The sequence below is a fragment of the Neopelma chrysocephalum genome, unplaced genomic scaffold (assembly GCF_003984885.1).
Source record: "Neopelma chrysocephalum unplaced genomic scaffold, ASM398488v2 Primary Assembly neopelma1_103b, whole genome shotgun sequence".
Taxonomy (NCBI): Eukaryota; Metazoa; Chordata; class Aves; order Passeriformes; family Pipridae; genus Neopelma; species Neopelma chrysocephalum.
In genome coordinates, this window is record NW_020897767.1 from 4763846 (window position 1) to 4789316 (window position 25471).

At 37.3% G+C, this 25471-nt stretch overlaps 1 protein-coding gene across 7 annotated transcripts in view; it reads left to right on the top strand.

Annotated features, from left to right (window-relative positions):
• Positions 1-25471, top strand: part of LRP1B (LDL receptor related protein 1B) — a 677950-nt gene that overhangs the window by 262969 nt on the left and 389510 nt on the right. For all 7 annotated transcript variants that reach the window (XM_027695895.1, XM_027695888.1, XM_027695892.1 and 4 more), the window contains one exon: positions 12077-12214. In XM_027695895.1, coding sequence (XP_027551696.1) covers positions 12077-12214 — 138 coding nt within the window. The remainder of the gene's footprint in view (positions 1-12076; positions 12215-25471) is intronic.

The window sequence follows — 25471 nt, forward strand, 5'->3', positions numbered from 1 at the left end:
TGTGTTTGAAGGGACCTTTAAAGCTCATCTAAGTTCAACCCCCTGCAGTGAGCAGGGACATTTTCAACTAGATCAGGTTGCTCAGAGCTCTGTCCATCCAGAATTTGAATGTTTCCAAGAATGGCACATCTACCATTATGAAGTATGACATGAAATAAAAAAAACAACTGCTTCTCTTTTCTCTTTTAAGCTCTTTCTTGAGAATAGGTGGCTTTCTTCTCTCTCCAGTACCTCCTCACAACGTGCCTTGAGTCACACCTGAGACTTGCACAAATTGCTCTTACATTGTAGTGATGAATCACACTTGAGCATAGCAGTTGTTGGTCAGAGTTTTTACATCCCAACTGTATCTTTTTCTCAGGTTTATAGCACTATTACTTTTAGAAGAAATGCTGCCAGATATGGTAAAAGATGAAAAGTTGAATGTATTTTGGGATATTGTCTTCAGCCTTCAGTAGATATCAGCACTCTGGTGTTAGCATTCATTTCCCTGTGTCTCAGCCAAAGTCCCTGTGCTTCTGGACTCCCTTTTCTCTTGAGTCTTCTGAAGTGTTCAGCTGTTCTAGGGCATGATGGAAGGCTTAAAATACACTATAAGCACTGAAAGTCTAAATACTCAGCTCTGAGAAGCCGTGCTGATGTGGGAGAAAACATCTCCATGGTTCTCCTGAGTGAGCAGAATTCAGCAGGCAAATAATCCTTTTAACCCCACTGTATTTCCTCTGTATTTCACATGAAATTGTTCTTGTTTCTTCAGACTGGCCATACTTTAATGCCCCCATCCCCTTCACTTGGCGAGGATTCTGTTACAAGCCAGGCATAGTTTCCTGGAAATTCCACTCTGCTGGACTATTATATTAGTGGTGAAATACCAGTTTTTGCTTTGAACAACATTATCACACAGAATTGCACTGAAAATGACATTTTAAAGCATTGCTTCAGATACACCATGAACACTTCAGCTCTTTGCAGGCTGCCCCTGCAGAAACTTCCAAGAGCTGCTGAGCGGGTGGATAAGGATCACATCTCCAGGTGTTTGTATTGAATCACAGTGGAGGCAGCCTGGCCTTAAGTTCAGCAAAATCTTGTTTCAAAGGGAGTGGAGCTGAATGAGCTGGAAGTCTCCCATTAATTTCATTAGTACATGTCCAATAATGGGGGATGATCCTGCTTGAAAGGGCTGAGATTTACTGGGGGTGCGTCTGACATGGGCTCTTTGTCAGCTTCCACCCCGCTGTTAGCAGGAGGCATTTTGGGTTTTGTGTTGGGAAACAGATACAAGCAAGGCTGAATCATGTTAAATAATGCCCCTTCAGAATTATTCTAAGAGTACCAAAATGGGGAGGGAAGGCTATTTTATTTTGTAACTGGTAAACATGTGAAACTAATCTTCTCTCCCAATTGTAGTACCTATAACACTGCAAAGCACTTTAGAAGTCTCTAAGAACTACTATTTTAACACTTCCTGAAAGTAATACAGGATTTTTTTACCAGTTGTTCTAATTTTTTGCCCATCTGAGGTTTTGTTCACCTCTTTTCATTACATGGATACATTGTGAGAGATGGAAACTGTACTGTGATATACACTACAAGATATGTTATGTTTTGTTCGAAATGAAAAACATTCCAGGTAATTTTACAATTATAGGCTAATACCAAATCAAATAGGACCCCCAGTGTCTACACAACATGAAGCCCTGTAATTTTTATCTTTCTGACACAGTCTAAACTCCAACAAACCCGATTCGATATTTTATAGTTTTATATTTTGTACTTAGAGCAATTAAAATTGGTTCTCATCATTTCAGTGCATGACTGCATAAAAAGAAACAAGATACACAATTTATTTTAATTAGATGTAATTTACACGTCTGTTTACAAAATAAAAATGAATAAATTTGTGATTGCAAACTGCCTAGCTCAGTTTAAAAATGCATGAGATCTATTCCTAAGTTTCTGCATTCAAGCTGAATTAAACATATAAGATAATCTTTAAAATGAATAAGTAATACAGATTTAATAACTTTAAAAAAAAAAAACACCCTCCAATACCTGGAAAATGTTGGCCCTCTAAGCTAAACAGTTATGCATTTTAATGGTAAATTTCTATCCCAAAATCATAAATAAAACATGCATGTTGATACTAACATCATCTGCTGCAAAGTCTTAATGTATTGCAAACGAGATGAAAACTTCATGTTTTGCTGCTTAAAGTAAGAAGTTAAGGTATCAGTGTATGTTCTAGTCCTTTCTTGTTTTTAAAACAGTGTCTTATGTTATAAATCTCATCAAACCCTGTGAAATTTCACATTATTTGGGACTTGAGAACTATTTCTGGGTTTGAATTCCATCTCTGCTGATGCAAACATGAGCTTGGTAAATTCTTTCTCAATCCATAGACATTTCTGAGGTTGTGTGGGGGTGCATAAATGTTCATAAGATGTGGGCCATGGATTTCCATCAGAATTTCCAGAGCTTGTTACAGATATGATCCAGTAAAAGTCTCCTTCTCTCCCTCTATTTTAATAGAATTTCTGCATTCTAATGAAGAGTCAAGCTGGAACATGATGGAATGGAATATAAAGAGAGATGGATGATGTAGATATAGTCAAATAGATTTTTATAATGTCTAAAACAGCTGCTGTGCTGCAGAGGTTCAGGTCCCATGTTGTTGTTGTATCCAGCCCTTCCACTGCACAATTACCTTGTTTTATAAAGAACATCTACATGCATTTTTCCACGGACATTTATACACTTGGGCTATGTAAATATCTATAACATAACTGTTGAAGTGCTACAATATTGCTAGTATGAGGTGCATTAATTGTTTAAGTAATTAACACTTCTTTTGTTCACCTCATATAATTTTTCTCAAACTGAGACTCCATTAGCCTGTTCTGTATTGTGTGCAGACATCAAGTCATTACAACAGTTGACACAAGAAAGTCTTGAGATGTGTGACACTAATTAAATCAAAATCTCCAAATTAAAAATAGGTTCCTTATAACTAATGAGGAGTGACCATCTATATGAGACAATATTCATTTTTTACTTCATTGATCATAAATTATTTTAGTGGGTTGTAGTAAATCACCTAAAAAATCCATTAGCAAAGCTTTTCTGTCCCTGCAAGTACAAAGAATATTAATTATTTTTGCTTCCTGAAAACACACTTTTTTTTCTTCCTCTTCCTCCAGTCTTCATTGACAAATGTTTGCAAAGCCGTTCTCCAGAAATAACCAGGGATTATAAATTTGCAATGGCTTTGCTTATGTAGGTACATACAAGGACCTTCCTTTGTATTCTGATACATCCTATGTGCGAGAGCTTAATAAAAGTGTGGTTTAGGTTTTTAATTTTTAGGGACTGTAGCAAAGAGCATAAATTCTCTCACCTATATGGTAAGTTTTACTGCTCATATTGAAGCTGTGGTCACTGAGAGAGTATATAAAAATACTAAAACTCATTGATCTGTAACTGTATTATGTCGGGCAGTTGTGATGTAAAATTATCATGGTGAGAATTGTTTTTTGTTTTTAATCAAAATCACTGCCATACTGAGCCTTGGCAGGCAAGATAGAGACTTGGGTTTTATGAAAAATTCATGCTAGATGTGTCCTCTTGTGGGTTCTTCATTCTTCTTGCTTCCAAACACCAACCTGATATTTTTATTAGTATTTTCTGACTGCAAAGAGCTTTGTGTTTTTTGCTAGCTTGTGTGAGATAATGCTTTATCTTCCATACTATACAACTTTGCAAGGTTATATTATTCCATTTATGACAATTTTAAATGAAAATTTTAAGGTGAAGGGTGAAATTTAGGAACATTTAAGAAATACCAGAGGTTTAAAAACTGTGTGAGACCCACTTCTAATATTTAAGTTCACAATTCCAGGGTATTATAAGATGGGGAATGGAGAAGGTGATGTATGGTATTAGTAGGTCCTATGTGCATATGAAGCAGTAGAGAGAATAGAATGTTTTGATTTAAGCATAATGGCAAAAATTAAGATATTTACCTTAACTTTAGTAAAGGCCAGGTATTTAAATCATAAAAATATGTAACTTTTGGACTTTTGGTCCTTGTCTGTTCCTCTGTAAAGTAAAGTTAGGTGTTTTCATTACCCTTTCCCCTAAACCTAATTTTCATTCTGGTACAGTGTGGCAGTCTTAAAGCACTATGTATTTATTAATTGATTTATTATATTAATCTTCTGACGCAGAGGGAAAGAATATTGGAACTCCCCAGGCTACTTCAGTCTCATTTCCTCTCCACTTCTCTTTGCCATCATTTGTTCTTTGGTTTTTCTGTAACTAGAGAGGCTGCAGAACAGTCAGTGAGAAGTAAGGTTTGGTGTTGCCTTTGTGGCCATGGATTTCACTGATCAGCCTTAAACTTGTTTAAAAAAATAATAAAACAAACAGTCAAAAAACCAACCAAACAAAAAATCACACTGCCATGATATTCAATCCAGAAATGGTTAAACTTAGCACTGCTCAGTGGAAAATTACTCCAGTCTTGTAGAATTGTTATATTAGGTGGTTTTTGGCTGAGGAGGTCTTTTTTTCCTCCCTTTTGCAGGTGAATTTTCCATTTGAGATAATTTTGGGATGCAAACTGTCCACCTTAATTTAGGAATACAGGTGGACTTGCTTCTATGAGCTGATTTTACTGTTATCAGTCTGAATACCTCCATGGCTTTTATAGCTTTATTAGGAACATTAATGTTAGGTGAAAACCACTTTTAATTCAGGTCGTGATTCTGGTGGATGCTCTTGGCCTGACCACCCAGAAAACATTATTCTGGCTCCATCTCAGCCTGTGTGCCCTGAGGGATTTTGGGATAATGATCCAAAATTGAGTTGTTTCAGAAGGATTTCCTCTACCTCTTTTTTCCTCTTCATCAGCCTTTGTGCAACCTTCAGCGTAGCTTTTCTCCTCTCACTGGTGACTATCAGCTCCATTACAGTAGAAAGGATGAGTCCTGTGGCTCTGTTAATTATTTACATCTGTGTAGTGAAGATGAGCAAGAGTCTGACACACAGAAAGCAGTGATCAGGAAAAAGATGGCCAGAGGGAAAGTGTTTGCTGAGGGCCAACTTAAACAGAGCTCCTGACAGAGCTGTTATCGTGGCAGTATGCAAACAATGTTCATGGTTTGAAACCAAAAGAAGGATTTTAACAATTAAAGTTGTATAATCTTAGATCTTGACTGTCTGCTGTTTGATTTTGTGTAGCCACACAGAGAAAGAGGTAAAGGCAAGCAAGTGTAGAGCATTATAAACCCAATATCCATATGCTGTGTGTTGCACCTGTGAGTACATTTGTACATAATACCACTGCTGGTGCTAAAAGCCTGTCACAGGAGTATAGAAATTGGAGTTTTGTGCGTCATATGAGGCTCGTTTAGCTTTATAATTAGATAACCTTTTGAACTATTTTGTCTACCGTAACACACAAAATTGGAACCCATCCTTTGGAACGGGATTCTAATGTGGTTTTCTTTTTCTCTTTTTTTTTTTTAATTACGAGTTTTTGACAGACCAAATTTTATATCATAGACTCACAGAATCATTTAGGTTGGAAAACTCCTCTAAGATCATCGAGTGTAACTGTTAACCCATTACCACTGAGTTCACTGCTAAACCATGTCCCCAAGTGCCACATCCACACACCCTTTAAATATCTCCAGGGACAATGACTCCACCACTTCCTTGGGCAACCTGTTCCAATGCCTGATCAGCCTTTTGGGAAATAAATTTTTCCCAATATCCAATCTAAACCTCTCCTGGTGCAACTTGAGGCCATTTCCTATTGCTCAATCCCTTGTTACTCGGGAGAAGAGACTGACCCCCATCTCACTACAATCTCCTTTCAAGAGAGTTGTAGAGAGTGAGAAGGTCCCCCCTTGAGCCTCCTTTTCTCCAGGCTGAGCCCCCCCAGCTCCCTCAGCTGTTCCTGGTACCCCAGACCCTTCCCCAGCTCTGTTGCCCTTCTCTGGACCTGCTCCAGCCCCTCAAAGTCTTCCTTGTAATGAAAGGCCCAAAACTGAGCACAGGATTCCAGATGTGGCCTCAGCAGGCACGACCAATGCAAATCCTTGATTGGATTTGGGAAACTTTGGCTTGGATAGCTGTTTTTGCTCTCCCTGTATAAAGCACAATGAGTCAAAGCCTGTTGACAGTCCTGCTTTTATAGAGAGAGGGCAGAGATGAGACACTTGTTGCTGGACGCGTCAGGGCTGTGAGTCAGCACCGATGACTGGTTTTCAAACTGTGGTGACTCAAAACCATCTTTTGATTTCTGAAGTTCTTAATTTCCTCTTTTGTTTCTGTTTGTTTCAGTAGTGCTTTCTACAGCCTTAACTCCTCTCTTACCTTTGGCCATAAGTTGTGAGGGTGTGCTATAGATATATTAATTCATTTGTCACCGGTTTTATTCTTTCCTGTAAATATTATTTTGCAGTCAGTATTCTCTGTCTGCGAGGTCAGAGGCTGCAAACAACACAATACTTCTCCTACTTTCCTCTTCAATTGTCCACATCTTATTATGTTTAATATTCTCCTTCTTTCATGGACTGCTGAATACCTGAGTTAATTAATTGAAGGTGACTTCAAATTTATATTAATTATCAGTCTACATGGTTGAATAAAGCTCATGGATAAAAGTAGCAATGAATAAGGGGTTACTTATGATGGCTAAATCCTTGTTAAATATGAAATCCTTTCTTTGCATATATATGATACCAAAGAGTAAAGATTTTAAGTAATTTCCATACGTTTATCCCAATGTTTCAAAGATTTTGAAAGTGTGAATCTTGTCTGTGTAAAAAATTACTTTTTTAAAGCAGTTATGAGACCATGCGTGTATCTATAGAAATTAACATGTAGTATTCAGCCTTTTGGAAGATTTCAAAAGAGAAGTAGGAAGATTTCAAACATTTCACTAAAAAAAAAAATTAATCATGGAAGTATAGTCTCTTTTTCCAATTAATCCTCAATTTTCCCACAAAAGCAACTTCTAATGGCCATAACTTAGTTAACAGAGAGAAAAATCCTCACAATCTTACATGTGTGTTTGACAAGCCACATACTGTATTGCACCATAGTGCTTTTATTTAAGCCCATATTTACCCAGAGAGATCCCAAAATTTGTGTGGATTATTCTTCTTAAGAATAGAATTGAATTCAAGGGCTGTGGAATAAGGTTTTGTTCAGGATAACAGCTCACTGTGGAGAAGATTCACTCCATAAAGACACTTAGGAGAGCAGGAAGGATCTGTAAGTCACTGATGTACAGCAGAAATGGGAATTTTGAAGACATCCCACAGTTTGGTATAATTAGTTCTTATGACTGAGGACGGCTCAGGATTAGAGCTACTCAAAAGATGCTGGTCTTGAAGTAAATTGGATGCAGTGATGTAAAAGGGATGTACCACGTTTGGTTGCCTTGTCTTTTAGTTAAAATTCTAACTAGTGGCCTAAGATGTTGAAGGGAAAAGCACTTTGTAAAAACTCAGCTGAGAAAGACAAAGATGAAAAAATAAACAGAGAAGCAGGAGATTTTATGTTTTTTTTGGTCACAGTTGTCAAATAGGAACATCTCTAAATGAATTGGCAAGAGGTGGGGAATATGTTTTACTGTAATAACATTTTGTGGACTTTGAATTTGTGCTGGGCTCCCTAGTATGTCTCCTTTTGCAAATATCTTTTTTTTCGTATTTTGTAACCCCTTAGTAAACTTAGCATAAAAACTTGTACCTTTACTTGCATTAAATTAGGGTATTTCTAGAAGAAGGAAACATACATCATGAAATAATGTTCCTCCATGATTTTTTCTAATAAACACTTGTATATTGTTTATGATAACAAAAGTTAGTGGAAATAATCAGCTTGCAGATTCTTGGTTGTATTCTCTAGTTTGAGATTTAGTATAACACTGCCTGAAGTGAGGGAATTTCAGTTTTCATTAAGCACAAGCTTAAGGCAGATACCATGTCAGAAGGGAATGATAAAATGATGGTTCTGGTAGGGACCTTTAATACTTTCTCATGATGGTTCTTTAGTGTGAAACCAGAGCTCGCGTTTGGTTGATCCCATTGTCTCCTGCTGGAGGATTCACAAGGACTCTCTTTCCATCCTTCCTGTCGTAAGGGCACCTTCTCTGAAGGGACTTCAGCCTGTGAACTGCACAGGTATTGCCAAAACATGATGCAATTTTCCTCCATGCTTTCTCACATGCTGTGAACAAGCAGCAAGCGTGACACGGTGTGACCAGATCAGAAATGGTGTCCTGGCTGATTCAACAGCCAAAGAAACCCAGATCCAGAATTAATCTCTTTCCTGTTCTTAGCCTGTCTACCCCTGGGCACAGGCTGCTTTCTGGAGGATTTGGGGAAAGGAGCAGTGGTCTGTCCACATGGCCATTCCAGGGCTGTGCCTAACCTTGGTACCCTCACTGGGCATAATCCTGACCCCCACCCGTGGGTGAACACAGTGCCTCATCCCTGGGGAGGTGCCCAGTGCTCCAGTCACCCTCCACTTGGGCTGGGCCTGCAGCCCAGGGAGGAAAAACCCTGTGGCCCTGGCTCAGCTCCTGCCACTCTGCTCTTTTCCCATTTCTCAACCATCTGTTGAGAGACAATGACTCAAGGAGACAGCTGGATTTTCTGCTGCCTGACCCAGTCTCTGAGCTGTGCAGCACTGCATGAGCAAGGCTGCTTCCATCCTCTTTGTCCTCCAAGCAGCATCCCAGTAGGAGCGTTTGAAGCATCGAGATGGTGTATTACCATAATTGCAGCCAGTAGTTTTGACTATTTTTCCACCAACTGGCAAGGCTAGGAATTATTATGTCTCTTGAAGGGAAGAAAAGACACCATCCGTCTTTTATATTCTTTGTATTCTTGCACTGATGTAAAATACACTGAGATTATTTTGAAGAAGAACACTTTAAAATTCCTTTTCCTGAAGTTCACTTGATAACGTTGCCAGAAGTGGATGTCTGCTAAAGGGAGAGGGAAGAGGAATAAACAAGATAAAAAGCTACTCATCTTTATTTGCATTAGACATTTCAAAAAGTGCAGCAGCTGGGAAGGATTCAGTGGGAAAAGCAAGTGCTGCTTCAAAGTATCACAACATGCAGCTTGCTTTGGCTTAATTTTTTTTTTATTCAGTGAAGGTGGCAGGAATTGTGGGCAGAGTGTGCTTGGAACCTTCTGTCTTCTTCCACTGTTATTGATGATTGAGACCTGTTAACTTTTAGAATCATTTTAAGAACAAAATAAGTCACAAAACTTCTATAAAACTGGGCTTTTTGGGACTGAAGTTCATTTACATTTTTAAGTCAAGTTGACTTCCAAAGCATCATGCTTGTAAACAAACATAAAGTACATATGAATTTATCTTAATCATATGAATAAGTTAATGGCTTCTAATCTTCTGCTTTCACAAGTGGTGCACAAAATTTCTCTTGGAGAAAAAAAACATTATGAGTAATACTTCCTGAAGCATATTTCAGTTTCCCCTCCTATGTTCCCAATCAAAGAAATCTAATTAGGAAGCTCCCCTACTAGTACTTTGAGTTAGAGAATATATTTAAAATCGCAGGATGTTTGTGTCCTGAAGGAATATTGTATTTTAAAAGTAAGAAACATCAAATTAAAATTAAATCCCAAAATCTTGATAGACAGGAGCATATCAGACTAGACTATTAAGATTTTAAATGCTAATTAAGAGATTCATTCTTTTCAGTCATAAAATTTAGAAGATATATATATTTATTGATATAGTTTTGGTCACAGATCTCAAGCTTTCTGTTTTATAAGGTATGAAAGCCCTTCAGCAGTCTTGGGTTTATATGTAAGTAAGTAATGCAAGTACCATGGTTCACATGTTCACAGATCTAATTTTTTTTTAATGAATGTTCCCAATTTTAGAAGAAAAAAAGATTTTTTTCACTCCTGACCCCCTATCACAGTTACTCTAACACAATAAATAAGCAACTTATTACTGGCAAATCAGAAAATTAGTTTGGTTTTGTTAAATGTGAGGTACCTTCAAGTCCTGATACAACTGAAATGGGAACCAAACTAAACCTTTCTGTTTTATATGACCAACCTGACATTGAGCACTTGGCCATCCTACACTGCTTTATTTATGTTCTTCTTTGAAAGCTCTGCAGAGTCAAACAAGTCCTGAAGGAATGTTGGGCACTGCCAAGGGTTGTAGTTACTGTAGGAAGCTTTACATGCATGGGATACTTCATGAGATGAAGTGTTCGACCTCCAGGTAACAGAAAGAAGAGTAAAATACCCAAAGTCCAAGCTTCTCTCTGGTTTTCTGCCTCTTATCACCATAGTCTTCAAATCCTAACATCTACAATAAATTTTAATCATCTTTCAACTTTCTGTTGTTAATTTCTTCCTACATTTTGCTGGAAAATACAGGAAAAATGTGTTCTTTGTGAAACATTTTAATACCTCTACATTTGCTTTGTGTGTATTTAACCACAGTGAGAATAGTTTATATTTCCTTTGAGTTCAAAAATTATTTAGACCCCTGAGCTTAGGGATTTTTATTTTTTTAACTGTGTAGCATGCAGCCATATTAAAAAAGTATGGTTTTTATTTTCATTCTGGAAGCAAACAAATCGTTTGAGACATGGTTCGTTCATCCCTATATACATTACCTTTTATCCTGATTGCCAGAGTGCTGTGTTTCTGTTAATCAGGAATTCCTCAAGGATGGCATTGCTGTCCTTCCATGGCTGCAAGGTGTGAAGCTGTGGAGGTCAGAGGAGGGATCAGGATGCTGTAAATCCTGCCTTCCTGCTGTGTTAGGGGTGCTGCTCTGCTCACCTGCCCTGTGCTGGTTAGGGTTTTCTAACTGGTACAAATGTGTTAGGATTTTTCTTTAATGGCCTTTACTAAGAGCCATCTGTATTTGTTGTAGAAGTTGTAAATCCCCCCCAGAGCTCTCCTTTGGTTTGTCCTGCTGAGTCCAAGAGACAAGATATGCCAAAGCCGAGGTTTTCCCACTTGTGAGGGAGCTTTCAGCTATTGCCTGTAATTTCTGTCCTTCCTCTTGGAGTTTGTGCCTCAAAGAAGGTGAAAGCATATTCCCCCTAGAGCACAGTGCATCCTTGGATAGACTTCCCTAAAGGACTGTTAGAGAGTTTAGCACAGACCTAAGGCTCCAACACAAACAATCAAGGAGATTTAAGTTGTTTTCCTGAAAAATTTCCACGCCTTTGGTCTGTGTGTAGCTAATCATATACAATGTATAAATTATGATTCATCCCTTAAATGAGCTGAACCCCTCAGACCTCTAAATGTTCTTTACAGTGTTAAAAATCTCAAAGTCTTTATCATGTCTAATTTTGTTTGTGGGGTGGGTTTTCGTTGTTTCTTGGGTTTTTTTTTTAAATCAATCAGAACCCTTTCTAAGAGATAAACAAAGGACATCCCTGAATTCCCTGAAAAATCCCGATACCTAACCCTGCAGAGATAAGGGGACAGAGATAAGTGATTGCAGCAGGGGAGGTATCCCGAAGGGAGCAGTCACAGCATCCTTATACTCTCCCTGCCATCCCGGGCTGTGCAGTTCCAGAGGCAGACTCCTGGGATGGAGCAACAGTTTCTCTGATCTAATGCAGCCATAAATATGTGACATTTATATGTAATTTCATAAATATCTACAATTATCTGCGTAGCACAACAGTGAAAGTAAATACTGGTACCTATTACTCTTGATATGATTCTTGATAGGCTATTCACAGGACAATTGAAAATCTTATGATGCCTTTTAGTGTCTGCAAAGCTTATTTCAGCAAATGTAAAACACCTGTATTTTGGGAAATAATCCTCTGACCCATTGATTTCCTTTTAATTACAGTAATCATTTCTTGATGACTTTAATTCTCCTAAATACACTCATGACAATGCAGTAAAATCTGCAAAATTAACTAATACATGGAGTGATGCCCTTAGCTTTAACAAGGGAATGAAGTGTAGAACTTTCTTTGTCTTGTTGTGGATGTAAAAACACGTATAAGAAATTTTCTGTCTGTTTTTTCTAGGTCCTGAGGAAGCAGATTTCAAGTGCACCCCGAATTTTGTCAGCTGCATTGGTACCAACAAATGCATTCACTTGTCCCAGCTCTGCAACGGTGTCTATGACTGCTCTGATGGGTATGACGAGGGAGTTCATTGCAGGGGTGAGTAAATGTGCTCAGGAAAAATTACTTTAAGCTGAAATCTTCTATTATATTTTAATTTTGAATTCAAAGAGAACCAGAACTTACTTCTTTGGAATACATATACGTGTATATATATATGTGTGTGTGTGTGTGTGACTATGCATGTAACAACCAAAAGCAAAACTCACAGAGATATATTTTAATATTATTATTTTAATGTTATTATTTTATTTTTATAAATATTTTGCATGAAGAAAATGCAAGTAAAAGCACAAGTTTTCAGACTTCATGAGTTACTAAGCTTGTCTGATGGAGATAGTTATATCAAAAGAAGGATGAGGAAGCTGTTTTGTAGTGAGCAGCGTTTGAGCAGCACGCTGTTTGCTAGGATTTTTTTTTTCCTTATAACTTTTTTTTAAACAAAAAAGCCAAAGAAAAACACTGAAAAATATATTAAATTTGCTAAGAGTATTATTTTGGGTTGAAGACCTGCTTTTGGGAAGATTTTACTCTAATGATCTACTGTTTAGGAGTGTAGTTACCAAATTCTGACAATGAGAAATCTTGAGCAGAAGGTGATGGAGGTCAGCTCTTTTAATAGCTCTACTGCTCAGATGACTTACTGAGGTCTGCCTTGGGGATAGTTATAAGTCCAAATCTTCAATACCATAAGTCAGTTTTTTTCTATCAGTAGATTTCTAGATGAATGATTGTTGATGAACCTCAACAGATCTCATGTTCAAAACCAGAAGCTCAGAGACAGGTCCTGGGACTTCTGCCACAATCCAACATGACAATATACAGTAAAAGATACAATTAATGGTATAGTTCAGAAAGTTAAATTAGAATTTAAAATTTCATGTGGGCGTATTTTTGGAGCTGTCAGAGTAAAATCTAAGTCGGCACTGAAAATAAGCCACATGGAAAAAACAAATTAAAATAAGAAAAAACCCAAATGCCATCTGGAATTAGTCAGTGTAATACTGCTGACTTCACAAAACTACAAATGGTTATTTTTATATAACCAGGTGAGGATACAGGCTGTCATAAAATATATGACAGTTCTTATTCACAGTGATAGGAATCATTTCTCTTCTTGAAGGCTCAACTTTTGATTAGTCCTTGTTCAATGAGCATTATACAAAATTAAAATTTGTGTCAGCATATTGGTTTTAGCACTGGTCCCAGAATCCAAAAAAACCTCATAAATTAAACTGGCCAAAGCAGTCTTTGGCCCATACTGAAGCCTTCTGTTGATGCAGGTGAGTGTTTTTCAGAGGACAGTATTAATCCATTAAGCACTGTTTAAATGTATATAGTCTTAAAAAATTCATGTATGTATAAATTACTCTGGGTTAAATGGCAGAGGATTAAAAACTTCCGGTGCTGAATAATCATTGCATTAGAACTGTCTTGTATTTTTATTGTGTTTTAACTCTTTAAATCAGGACATTAAAGTAATTAGATATAAATAGGCTAAAAATAAAATCCTGTGTTAGTGGAAATGAAATACGTTTGCTTTTCATTGTAACATTTTGTACATGTAGCCTGTACTTTGGAATGGGATAGCACATAAAATACCCAATCTTTATTCACGTCCTTTTAATTTAAGCTCTAATGCACCTTGTAAGGTTGATGTTGATTCCCACTCCTTTCTTTATTATCATATATGAATATGAAAACTGCCCAATGGAAAAATTAATGTCTGCTCTAATAAATCACTATAGAATTTAGTTAAACACACTAAACAAACATTTAGTCTCTGCCACCCAGAGCACGTAGGTAATGAAGTCTCGCAGTAGCTCATCTAGGAAATGGTTAACAACTTATTAATACTGATTTTTGTGGAAATTACATATTTTGACTTGCTTATTAGAGGCAGTACTGGAAATTATCAGTGGACACATTTCTGTCAGCGCAGAAAATAAATACGGAAAACAGTAATTTTACATTATGATCACGTGATTTGATACAAACAACTGCTACTAATGTCTCATTACGTTCCTATGTATTAAATATTTGGTATGAATATTTTATAGTTGTAATTGTTCTCTCTACATATATCAGAACAATGCTTGGGTAACCATTGAATCATTCTGCTGTACCTTCTGAGTCTTGAACACACAAATCATATATTTAGCTCATCTGTGTGGCCAAAAGCTGCAAAGTGACTTCAAATACCCAGCCAAATAGCTTTTTCCTTATATTAATCACAAAAGTGGCATCCTCAATATGTTCCACTTTAATTAACATCTTTCATGTGAAATTAGTGATTGAAGAAGATAGCAATTTTCAATATTCAATTGCAAACAACTCAGTTGGTCACAGAGCTGACGATTTTAAAATAATCTATTGCTGGTGACACTGACAGTGCTCTGTAAAGTCACACTCCAAGCACCAGGAAAATAAGTTATGGTGAAATATGGGGGCTGTGACCAGGGTAAAGACCATTTCAGTGCTCAGGTCACTCTAAATGGGTGAAAGCTTCTAGTAATGGTTAAGAACTAATGGAGATTTGGCATTCAGTAACTGGAACTATTCTAATTTCTTTCTTTAAATTTAACATTCTTATGTTAACTCGTTATATTGCAAATTTTAGGGATATGCTCAGGCATGCACTTTTCCCTGGCAAGTGAAAAAATGGTCATATCTGCAGTGTGAAATGGTAATGTGTGGGAAATTTCAAGGAAATAGTAGTAAATACAATGACATTCCTGTCTCATCATCTTTTATTTCAGACACATATACGTTTTTGCTGGTGAATGTAATGCATAAATTCAGGAGGGGTTGTGGCAATATGAAATAAAAAATGTTTTATTATGTATGGTTGTTTCAGATTATGTGATTCAATGTCCTTCTGAGGAGAAGGGGGCGAGTAGTTCACTGAATTTGAAACTCAGAGCATATCATAGTGATAAGACATCTGTATTTGGATTCCTTGTTATTTTTTGACTGATTAAAAATCCTTTCAAGAGTCCGAATAAACAAGGGATCAAAGTATCTACCAACCCTTTCTATAAAGCTTAGACTGGGATGAGACTGTTAAGCTTTCTCTGATTTATCAGATAGTTGTTTCCACCACAATCCAGTCCTGCTCAATGGAGGAGTTCCTGCCATCAGCTCTTTGGAGGGTTGATAAGGCTCAGATAAAATTTACCAATGCCAAAACTAAAGCCAAGCTCTATTAGTTCTAGTAGAAGACAGATCCAGAGTTACTCTTGACAATTAAGCTTCTTTCTTTGGCACAATTCTCCAGGTTTTTTGGGTTTTTTTTGAGAGCCAGGCCTTTATTTCAGTTGCATTTGCAGCCACTTTTAAAGCTCAGCCATGCAATGAGCTGAGAACTCTTCTTGCACGGGGGAGCTGCCAAATTCTTGCAAACTTAATTGTTTAGCTCTGAGTATTTCCTTCATGTCGTTCATCCCAGTCCTGCGTCCGTAAACCCTGGATGAGCTCACCAGGGGCATCCCTGAAGGGGGCTGGCTGTGGTCAGTTAAAGCTGGTGTCATGTGGCTGCAGCTTGTGCCAGTCTCTCATTTTGAGGTCTTTTTGAAGGTTAAAATACTTCTTCTTCTTCTTCCCTTTTTTTTTCTTTTTTTTAAAAAGTTTTAGGAAGAGCTTAGGCAAATATCCATCACGGATTGGTTGTAGTAACCTGGCCTTGAGTAGGTAAAGGATTAGATTATTAAGGAAAAAGTTGTTATTATTATTAATAGCTACTGGAATAGCTGTGCTAAAATTTTAGATATTCCAGCCAGAAAATGCTAAAAGAATACTGAAAAAAATACCAGCACAAATAGAATCCTTCCAAGTCCTCAGATTATTTGGATCTTTATTTGTGATCTGAACCATAATCTATAAAATCTGTAATCAATAAAATATTAAAAAAACAAACTCTGGATCATTTAGTGATAAAAAACTGCAGAACACATAGAGAAGATTTGGCCGAAAATTGTTCTGTTTGTAGCTGCCTATAATCAGTGTATTACTTGCCTGTTTAGGCTCTTTGAATGAATTGTTATCATAAGATGAAGATAAATGCTGCTATTACTGAATCATGTTTTTGTTCTGGTCCTTCTACAGCTTGAACACTGAGAAATTTTAAGTAGGGTTTACCAGAGGGGAAAATACAAATTTCAGAATTTCATGGAAACTTCAGACCTTTGAAGAATAAGGAAAAAATATAGAACTGAAAGTTATGGACCTTTATTTAGATCCTAGTCTTCCTTGTTTTTTAAAAAAAAAGCTTTTGGTTTGGTTTGGGTTTTTTTGTTTGTTTCTCATGCAATTTTGTAACAAGGCAATAAAGAAAACCTAAAATAGTCAAGAATTGTAAATGTTGCTCCATTTGCTCATGTGACTGTTTCTGGAAGGAAACAGTCCTTCCAGAAATGCACACCAGCAAAAAATTCCCTGTAAACTCATTTGGTTTACTCTGACAAGCTTTAAATCACTCATCCTTTAAGAATGTGATGTACAAAGTGTCACATGAGGTTACTGAATCCTTGGGGCCCCAGGAAAGCTCCCAGTGCTCCTGATTTACCAGTGGAGCTGTTAAAACCGTCAGGTAACGTTGGGAATGATTCCCACTGCAACTGCTCTGTTTTCAGCATCAAGGCTTTTACTTGTGGCTGAGAAAGCAAAGAGAAAAAAGTGTAGGCACTAAAATAAAACAATCATAGGTGTTTTCGCTTTGCAACAGGGCTGCTAATAAGGAGCTACATTTATCTGGGTGAAAGCTTATTTTGTGTTCTTTGGTATCTCCTCATTTCACCATCCAAATATCCAATTTCTTGTACATTACTGTCTTTCCCATCCTTTTGCCTTAATAGAGCATGATGTGGCTCGTTGAAATTAGCCAAGGTCATTTAGTCTATTCTGCTGTCAAGACAAAGAAGTGATGGGCTTGGTGATTTAATAACTTTCCATCACAAAATCCTGTTGCAGAAAAGCAAATTAAAGGAGGCTGGTGGGGGGATAGAGCAGTGGAAGACATTTGAGTGATGTGATTTCATCCTACCTTTATGGCCTGTTGCTAAAGAGATTTTTTAGGCTAGAATTCACAAATGAACACTCTTGTTAAGGTACCAACATTGACTATGTGGCAAATTAAGTGTAGGATTTAAATGTTTGGCCATATATGATAATAATATATGATAGCAGATCATTATGTAGTGCATGGTTTGTAGAGAGTGTTGTTGTCCTGTCCACTGAGGGAGAAATGTATATCTTGTCTACTCCCAACCAGTATTTCCATTTCAGTTGCAGTATCCATTTTCCTGTGAGAAAATGTTGAATACTGTTCCTTACTGGCAAAATCAAGTGTTGGTCAGGCATGGCCTCCCTGAATACAAACACTGGTTAGTTTTCCTATTTTGAACGCATATTTAAATACATAAAATTTCTTCAGGTCACAGAAACCACACTTACAATGGGAAATGCAGTGTTGGATGGTCGCACCATGGAGTTCTTTGTTATGAGAGAGAGGAGTAAAGATTTTAACTCAAATATTTCAGTTTTTCTGTGATCCTGCTGCCTAATAAAATGCACAGATGTAGCAGACGTTTATCTGTCATGTTTGAGACAACATGATGGTAGTTAAGAGGTCCAGTTAGTCATGATGGTAGTCAGGCTCATCTTCAGGGCTGCACAAATGTGATTAAAACAGCTACAGTGACATAGGGGATGTGATGGAATGATCAGAGAAAGCTTTGTTCTACTTTCCAGGGATTTAGGTTGAATGGTATTTATTGTTGCCTGCTGTTTTGAGGCTGCCCTCTGAGTAAACAAACATTGAAACTCTTACTATAAACATCCCCTTTTCAGTTTTATTCAACACTTTTTATGATCTTTCTGTTGATTAACTGTGTAGAGTTACCTGATTATTTTTGCCTGTTAATAAACCGATTAGCTAATAAAACTCTTTAAGGAATTATCTTACATAAGAATTGTAAGATGCTTTTTGTAAGAATAAATCTCAAAATACTTCTATGAAGATAAATACTCTCTGGCCATAGCCTCTGTATCAGGAGTTCCAGATAAATTCACATGGCAAAAACCCCTGACACTCACAAACTCAGCCTGTGAGCAGGAGTTGTAACTGCTGCCTGGCTCCCGTTAGTTCTCATCACAGGGTAAATCTTAATTGCATTTTCAATATTTAGGCATCAGAGTCAGCTTTTCACAGGGGAGAGATTGAGGCCAGGCACCAAATGCTTGCAAGACACTGGTAACCTTGAGGCATAGGGAGAACGAAGCACTAGGTCTGTCTTCACTATCACCTCCAATATTCAGGGAGCGGGGATAGCTTAGACATACTGAATTCTTATTTAGAAGGAATAATGCTTTTTTCAGTTTCCCTTTGGGCATTTTTTTTCTTTGTTAAGGTATACAGAAACTATTAAATTTAGACCTATAGCAAAATAATTTAATTAGTATTTCTTGCATTAACTAATAGTAAAATTATGTCTGCTGAATAAAAACACATCTGAGGGGTCTGTCCATCAATAAAACATGTCATTAAATTCCCATGGCCTCTTTTTCCAGTGACATTATTTGCCTATTCATTGCTTCAAACAACAGTTTTAAAATAATTGGGCAACCTGGTGTTTGAAGTGAGGAATAAAAAATTGACAGGCACATGTGCTGAAAAACGTGATTTGGGTCCTCCTAGAGCGATTTATAATGTCAACTTAAATTTGTAGAATGGTATCAAATTGAAGACAGAAAAGGAGCCAGAAAAGAGCAAATTCCGGGGCTAACGTCACATAATTTGTCAGAAGTGCAGTTGTCAGTTTTCTGCCTCCGGAGCCCTCAGCCAAGCTAAGTTAGGAGACTTGGTTTCAAGTTCTTACACTCCTTGCCTGAGGGGATTTGACTTCCCAGCTCCTTATCTTCCCAAGGTGAATAAACAAATGAGCAAACTACAAGCTGTTCTGCGTGGAGGGTGCCTTTGCTCCTGGGGCACTTTTCCCTGTGCAATAAACAGTTAAACATTTATTGTAGCAAACACTTGAAGCTCCAGGAGACTTTTCATTTGCATTCTCGTGGCAAAGAGTCAATTCCGGTCTCTTGCTTGTTCCCAGCTCGGCAATTAGTTGTGTGTTGGTAACCAAAGTGGTAAATCCTGGGAGTTGGAGTAGGTGTATTCCCACCTGGAATATATAATGCCTCTACACAACATCCACCTGCCTGATCACCTGTGTAGGGAATATAGCTTATTCTGACTTTTCACAAAATGGAATTTATAGCTGAAAAGAAAAAACTCATAATTTTGTTCCTCTAGACAAGGGCTTTAATTTCTTACCACTTCCCAGTTCTTGCATTTTTCAGTTTTAAGCTCATGAAGCCGTATAATCAAAAAGTCTAAGTCATTTTCAAATTGCGTAATATAGTTTAAAAATTAAAAGTTGCCATCATTTCTGAGACTATGATAAACAAGTCAAGATGTCACCAGCAATTTTAAGTGAGATTGATACTATTCAGTGGTGTGAAGAAGTTTGCTTTGACACATTGAGAAATAACTCTTGCTCTTCCTCTCAGAAGCAAGAACATGCACAGAGCGTACAAAAACTGGTTTTCAGAATCCATTACATCCTCTCAGATTTCAGTCATTTCAGTTCTCCACAAAAATCTGTGTTGAGAGAGTGTGACTTAATCTTTAACTCACAGGAGTAATGCCTATAATTTATCTGTCAAATGTATAGATTAAAATACTGTGAGATGAGATGGAAAGAGTTAAAAATTGTGGGAGAGAGGGAAAAAAAAAAAGAAGTGGTACCATGGGAAAGTACAGACAGTAAATGGCAAGTAAAAAGAATGACTGGAAGCAATCAAGTAAGAACAGAAACTGGGAAAACACAGAGACCAGTCAGTAACAAGATTCAAAATAAGCCTTTATATGAGGGATAGTAAAGCAGACCTGTTTTAAGTCAGTATTCTCTGGGAGTAAGTGCATCAAAGAGTAGGAACGTGTTCCCACTGCATTGACTCATATAAGGAAAGAGTTTACCAGTAGATCCCATAACCTAAGAATATTTTGTCTTTTGTAGAAATGGATGTATTGAAAGCATCATTGTTGTGCACGGGCAACAGCCTGTAAGCAGTGTGCAAATAGAGAAAAACATAAATTGTTTACAATGACACCTGAATCCTACTGGAATGTTAGGCAACATTTTCTTGATTTTAGGTTTCTGGACTGGGCCTATCTGAATCAAAAATGTACCTTTTTTTTTTTTTTAATCATTCATATTCAAGTGCTGTTTAAGCATTTACATATGCAAAGGTGATTGATTTGTTGATTTGGGAACTTTTTTTTAAGACAATACTCCATGTGGAGAAGAACTAGCTATATTTAAAGTTCAGGTTGTGACCTGACCCACTGTGCAAATCAATAATGTTTCCTGTTGAATAAGGATGCTGTAGTTGTATTGGCTGCTCTCTGTCTCTTTTCCAAGGGTGGGATATCATGGTAGAACATATCCTGTGAAATCAAACTTTCTGAGACTATATTTAGCATCTTTCTAAAATAATTTTTGCCTATCTAGTGCTTTTTAAAATCAGTTTACATGTAGCAAACTGTTAAAAATGCTGTTTGGAAGATAATGTGTACATGGAATGGATTATTGGAACGATGCACCATTGTCAGCCTTCCCATTTTCTCAAAGAAAGTGATGACCACCAAGATTAAAAAAGAGGAGGAATTAGCAGCAGAACATATAATGATTCCAAAAATAGGTTTAGCCAGTGCAGAGTGACACTTTTCTGACTTTTCAGCTTGGTTTCCACCCTCATGTGAGGTTCCTTAAGAGATGATGTCACATTCCAAGATCAATAAGAGAGAAAATGTCTGTGTTTTAAAATAAAAGAATAATTCATAATAGTTTAAGCTCCAAACACATCTCTTTGCCCCACTACAAGGAAGGTCAAAATCCTCACTCATTAAGAACTAAATATGGTCTTTTAAACAAATGTCCTATTTAATTACCAGCAGGCAATCCAGCACAATTTGTTGCTGTCTAAGATACTTTCTAATGGTCTTGCATATTTGATAGCCTCTTTCAAAATCAGATTGAAGACATGCCACTTGTTTAATTGACTTTTTCCCTCTCTTAATGATGTGCATCTCCTAGAATTTTAGCAGAGGTGAGTCCAGCTACAGCTCTTTGCATCAGTTCTGTGCCCTTCTCACACAACTACAAAGGCAGCGGGGTCCCAGCCAAAGCCTGCTGACCCCCAGGGGTTCTTTTTGGAGCAGGGGCACAGGAGCTGTGACCTATGGACTTTGAGAAAAGTGGACATGTAAGAGGTGAACTGCCTTTTGCTGAAGGATGGGAGCTGTTAGTTGCTCTGCCCCATTTTTCTGGGAATCTGGAACACACACTGCCTATTCAGAAATGCTCCTTGCATACTTTTTTCTCCTGCTTTTAGTGGTATTTTACACAGGCAGATAGTGATAGGACAAAGGGGGATGGTTTCAAACTAAAAGCAGGTATCCCAAAATAATACCTTGTGCCCTGGACTGGTTGTGCCATCATTTTTATAATAATTTGTTTAGTTACAGGCTTTGTTATTGACTTATCATTTATTTCTTAAAAATAAACATCTCCATTTAATGAGCATTCAGATCTTGTTTACTTACTAAAGTAAATTCTTGAACGAAACCAATATGAAGTCACATTATTTGTTCCACTTTACAATATTTATGGTAGAAAAGTTCCAGTTGGATTCAAGGTATTGTGGAAAGCGACATGGGCTTACAGATAAAAAAAAAGAGAATAGTTCACAATTCTGAAGTAGCAGAACATTTAGTTGTCTTTTAGCAAATTGAGCTTCTTTAATCCATTGAAGACAATGAAGCAGAATTTCATGAAACATTTATGTGCAGGTAATTTTTAGGTTTCTACAAGAAAGACATGAATATAGTTTTAAATTCTCAAACTAATGGCACGCACTGACACCAAGAGGATAAGAAAGGATGGGAGTAAGTTCTGTTCTGCAAATTGTTACATAAAATGAGCACAGTTACATTAAAACAAAACTGTTCAGACATCCTGAGGACTCACATTTAAGGTGTGTGGTAACTAAAAATACTTCTGTGAAGCACAACTGTTCTGCCTTCTGCCATGAGCTGACACTTATAATTTATGTTAAAAATTAATCAGTGAATTGCTCATAAATTTAAGTGGGCACAGTTTGGGGCCCATACTTCTGCTTTTTGGTAAACTTGGATGTCCTATGATGGGGAAAAAAAAAGTAAAGTGATATACTAGACCTTCAGGAAAACCTGGGTTGACTTCGTGCCCTTCACGTGGGAGCTGGATGTTTTGATTTTTAGTGAAGAGAAAAAACTCCAAACCCTAAATCTGATGTTGGTCACAATGTCTGTTAAAACACTGTGCTCTTCAAACTATAATTTCCCCCTCTTGAGCTTAATGGAAAAAAAAAAAAAGCTTTAAATATCAACATGGCTTTTAGTGACATGATGTGGGTTACTATTCAGATGAGGTAAAGAGGATAATGGATGCTTCCTCTCACACTGAAAAGGTTACTGGCTCCTACACATGTGTCTTGTCTGGATTTACAAAGGAGAACTAGATGAAAGACAAAAAAAAATGCCCTTACATGATCCCCACAGAGAATCAGCCTTTCTACTGTTTGAAAAATTTTGAAGTCCACCAATATGTGCCAGATATCTTGATGTTGTCTTAAAACTGTAGCAAAGACATGAATCATTCCAGTGCTAAAACTATTAAATTTGTGGGATACAGATTTTGTATCAAATGCAGAAATTTACAATCTTGTGATTTACATCCCTTAAAAAGTCCATACATTACTTGTAATAAAAAAATTGTTCTGCCACTCCAGGAAATTTTTCCTTTCTGATGCCAAAATGGTTGACAGCTGGGAGGAGCCATTTGGAAAATGCCTCAGGTTTTCCAAGACTCATCACAAAGTCATAAAGAACCCTTGCTGTGTATCAAAGGATATACATTGTACACATGATACCTCCCTAAGGATGGACATAAAATCACATGCAAGTGCCCAGAAAGCAGCCAGAGAGAGAAGCTGGGTCTGAAGTAAAGTCACACAGAGCTGCCCAGCAGCTGGGTGGTTTTGGACACCAGCTCTATAGACATCTGTGTCCATCCTGATGTAAAAGAAGCCATAAATGCTTTCAAAGTCTTTTGTCTCTCCAGTGTCTTTCCATGTGGAAAGTCAGCCTGTTCATCTTATAGAACCACTGTCGGTGTTCACCAAAGAACCCAGGAAGCTCTTTTCAATATGTGGACTGGAAATTAAAGTAAAAATTACTTTTGGCTCACATTAGCACGAGTTACAATCATCTCCTAACCAAAAGGAATGTGAGTGAAATACAGTTCTTGTTAACTGGTGCATCTGCAGGCCTTTGCTTCTGACTTCAGCTGTGAAAGTGCTGCTCACATCGTTCTTTTTCCCTAACGAAGGCACAGCTGTGCATTTAGGGGCTTGACAAAGAGTGTGATTAGGAATTCTAGACTTCCAAAATAATTTATCTGCCTTCAAAAAGAGTTGTTGTTAGCGACTAATTCTTGGTGAGATTTGTTATTTTCTCTTGTAGAGGGCATTTTTGGTGGTAGAAGCACAGAAAAGATTAGTAGCAGTTTAGTGAATTGTTGCATTATCCAGAATTTATTTGGTGTTTTGTGTGATTTTGAGGTCTGGATGAGCAAGTCACAGACTCCATAATATCTAAAACCATTTAACTCAAATAGAAATTACAGGGGGTTTCTTCGGGTTTGGTTGGAGTTGTTTTGTCGTTTCTTGTCTCGTCGCTGGTGGTGGTGCTGCCTCAAGGAGAGGTGGACTCAACTCAGCCATCCCATGCTGACTGTGCAAGAACCCACTGTGCACTGATCTCCTTCAGCTGTAATACATGTTCCATCCTGAATTTCTGCTCAAGAGCTTGTCTCCCTGCATGAAAGGGTTATTAATGGAGACAATAATCTATTTGGACTATGTAAAACGTGTCAGAGGTTTCCAAGGAGCTGACAGTGCTGATGTTCAGCACTGTGAGTTCTGCTGGCAAGTAGCTTGGAAATGTTGATTATAGTGCTAAACATACATCAAAGATGCATTTTGTGCCTTAGGTGTAACAGAGACTGTTTGTTGTGCTAAGCTGACCTGTGCTAGAGAAAACGTAGTTTTAATTTTAAAAAGCCACTACTCGTTGCCTCTCTTTGGGCAGTCCCATCATGCCTGGAAGTGTGACCATAACTGAGGCTTGCATATTTGTAATTCCAGTATGGGGGAAAACTATAATCAGAACAAAGTTTAACATTAGTAACAAGCTGATAATTAGGATTTTATAGATTCTACTGCAGTTATACACGTATTTCTAGAGACCTTAGTGCAAGTAGGTGCTGGGGTTCAGCTGTCAGTCTGCAGCACAGCCTGAGTACTTAGTTTGTACTTAGGTTTTTCTCAGGTGAGCTATGAGGGAGCAAGACTCTTACACAGGTATTTTTGGCACAATTAGTGGTTTTCTTGAGCAAAGCCAATAGAGATATTTTTTTATCAGTGGAATTTTCTAGTTAAATTTGGTAAGGAAGGTACTTGCATCTGGATGTTAAAAATTACATTATTGGGGGGAAAACTATAACGTGATGATTGATTTTGTTCTTTCTTAATAAGCATTGGCCAAAAACTTGGGGAGTTTTTAATAAAAACTAATCTTAATGGTTTTAAATTTTGCTGTATACAGAAGACTAGAATATTTGTAAATTAAAAAATTGAAATTTTAAAAACAATCTGATATTAGCCCTTTAGCAAGACATCACAGAGACTCTGCCCTTTTAAATATGAATGTAGGCTTTGCTGGTTTTCCAATGCTATGTATTTTAAGAAGAGAGTTGCAGAAACCTCTACTAAATCCATTCTGTATGGAGAGAAAGGTCAGACAATGTTATAGAATTAGAGCATAGGATTTTAAAAAAATTGATTTTATTGTGATATAGATTTAAAATAATTACTGGAAATTAAGAACAAACAAAACATGATTTAAAAGAAAAATAAATTAAAATTTGAAGAGTCCCTGCATTTGAATGAGAGGCATCTCTGTGATCTTCTCATGGTAACCCTCCTGTGCTACCTGCAAAGCACAGGTAGTTGATGAACCTGGGAAAAAACAACAGTTGATCAAGTACCTTCTGGCTGTGGAGGGGGGGAAGGTGGTGCTGAGATGCAGGAGACCTGTGGGTCCAGGCAGGAAAATGCCCAAGGGAGAAAGAGAGCACT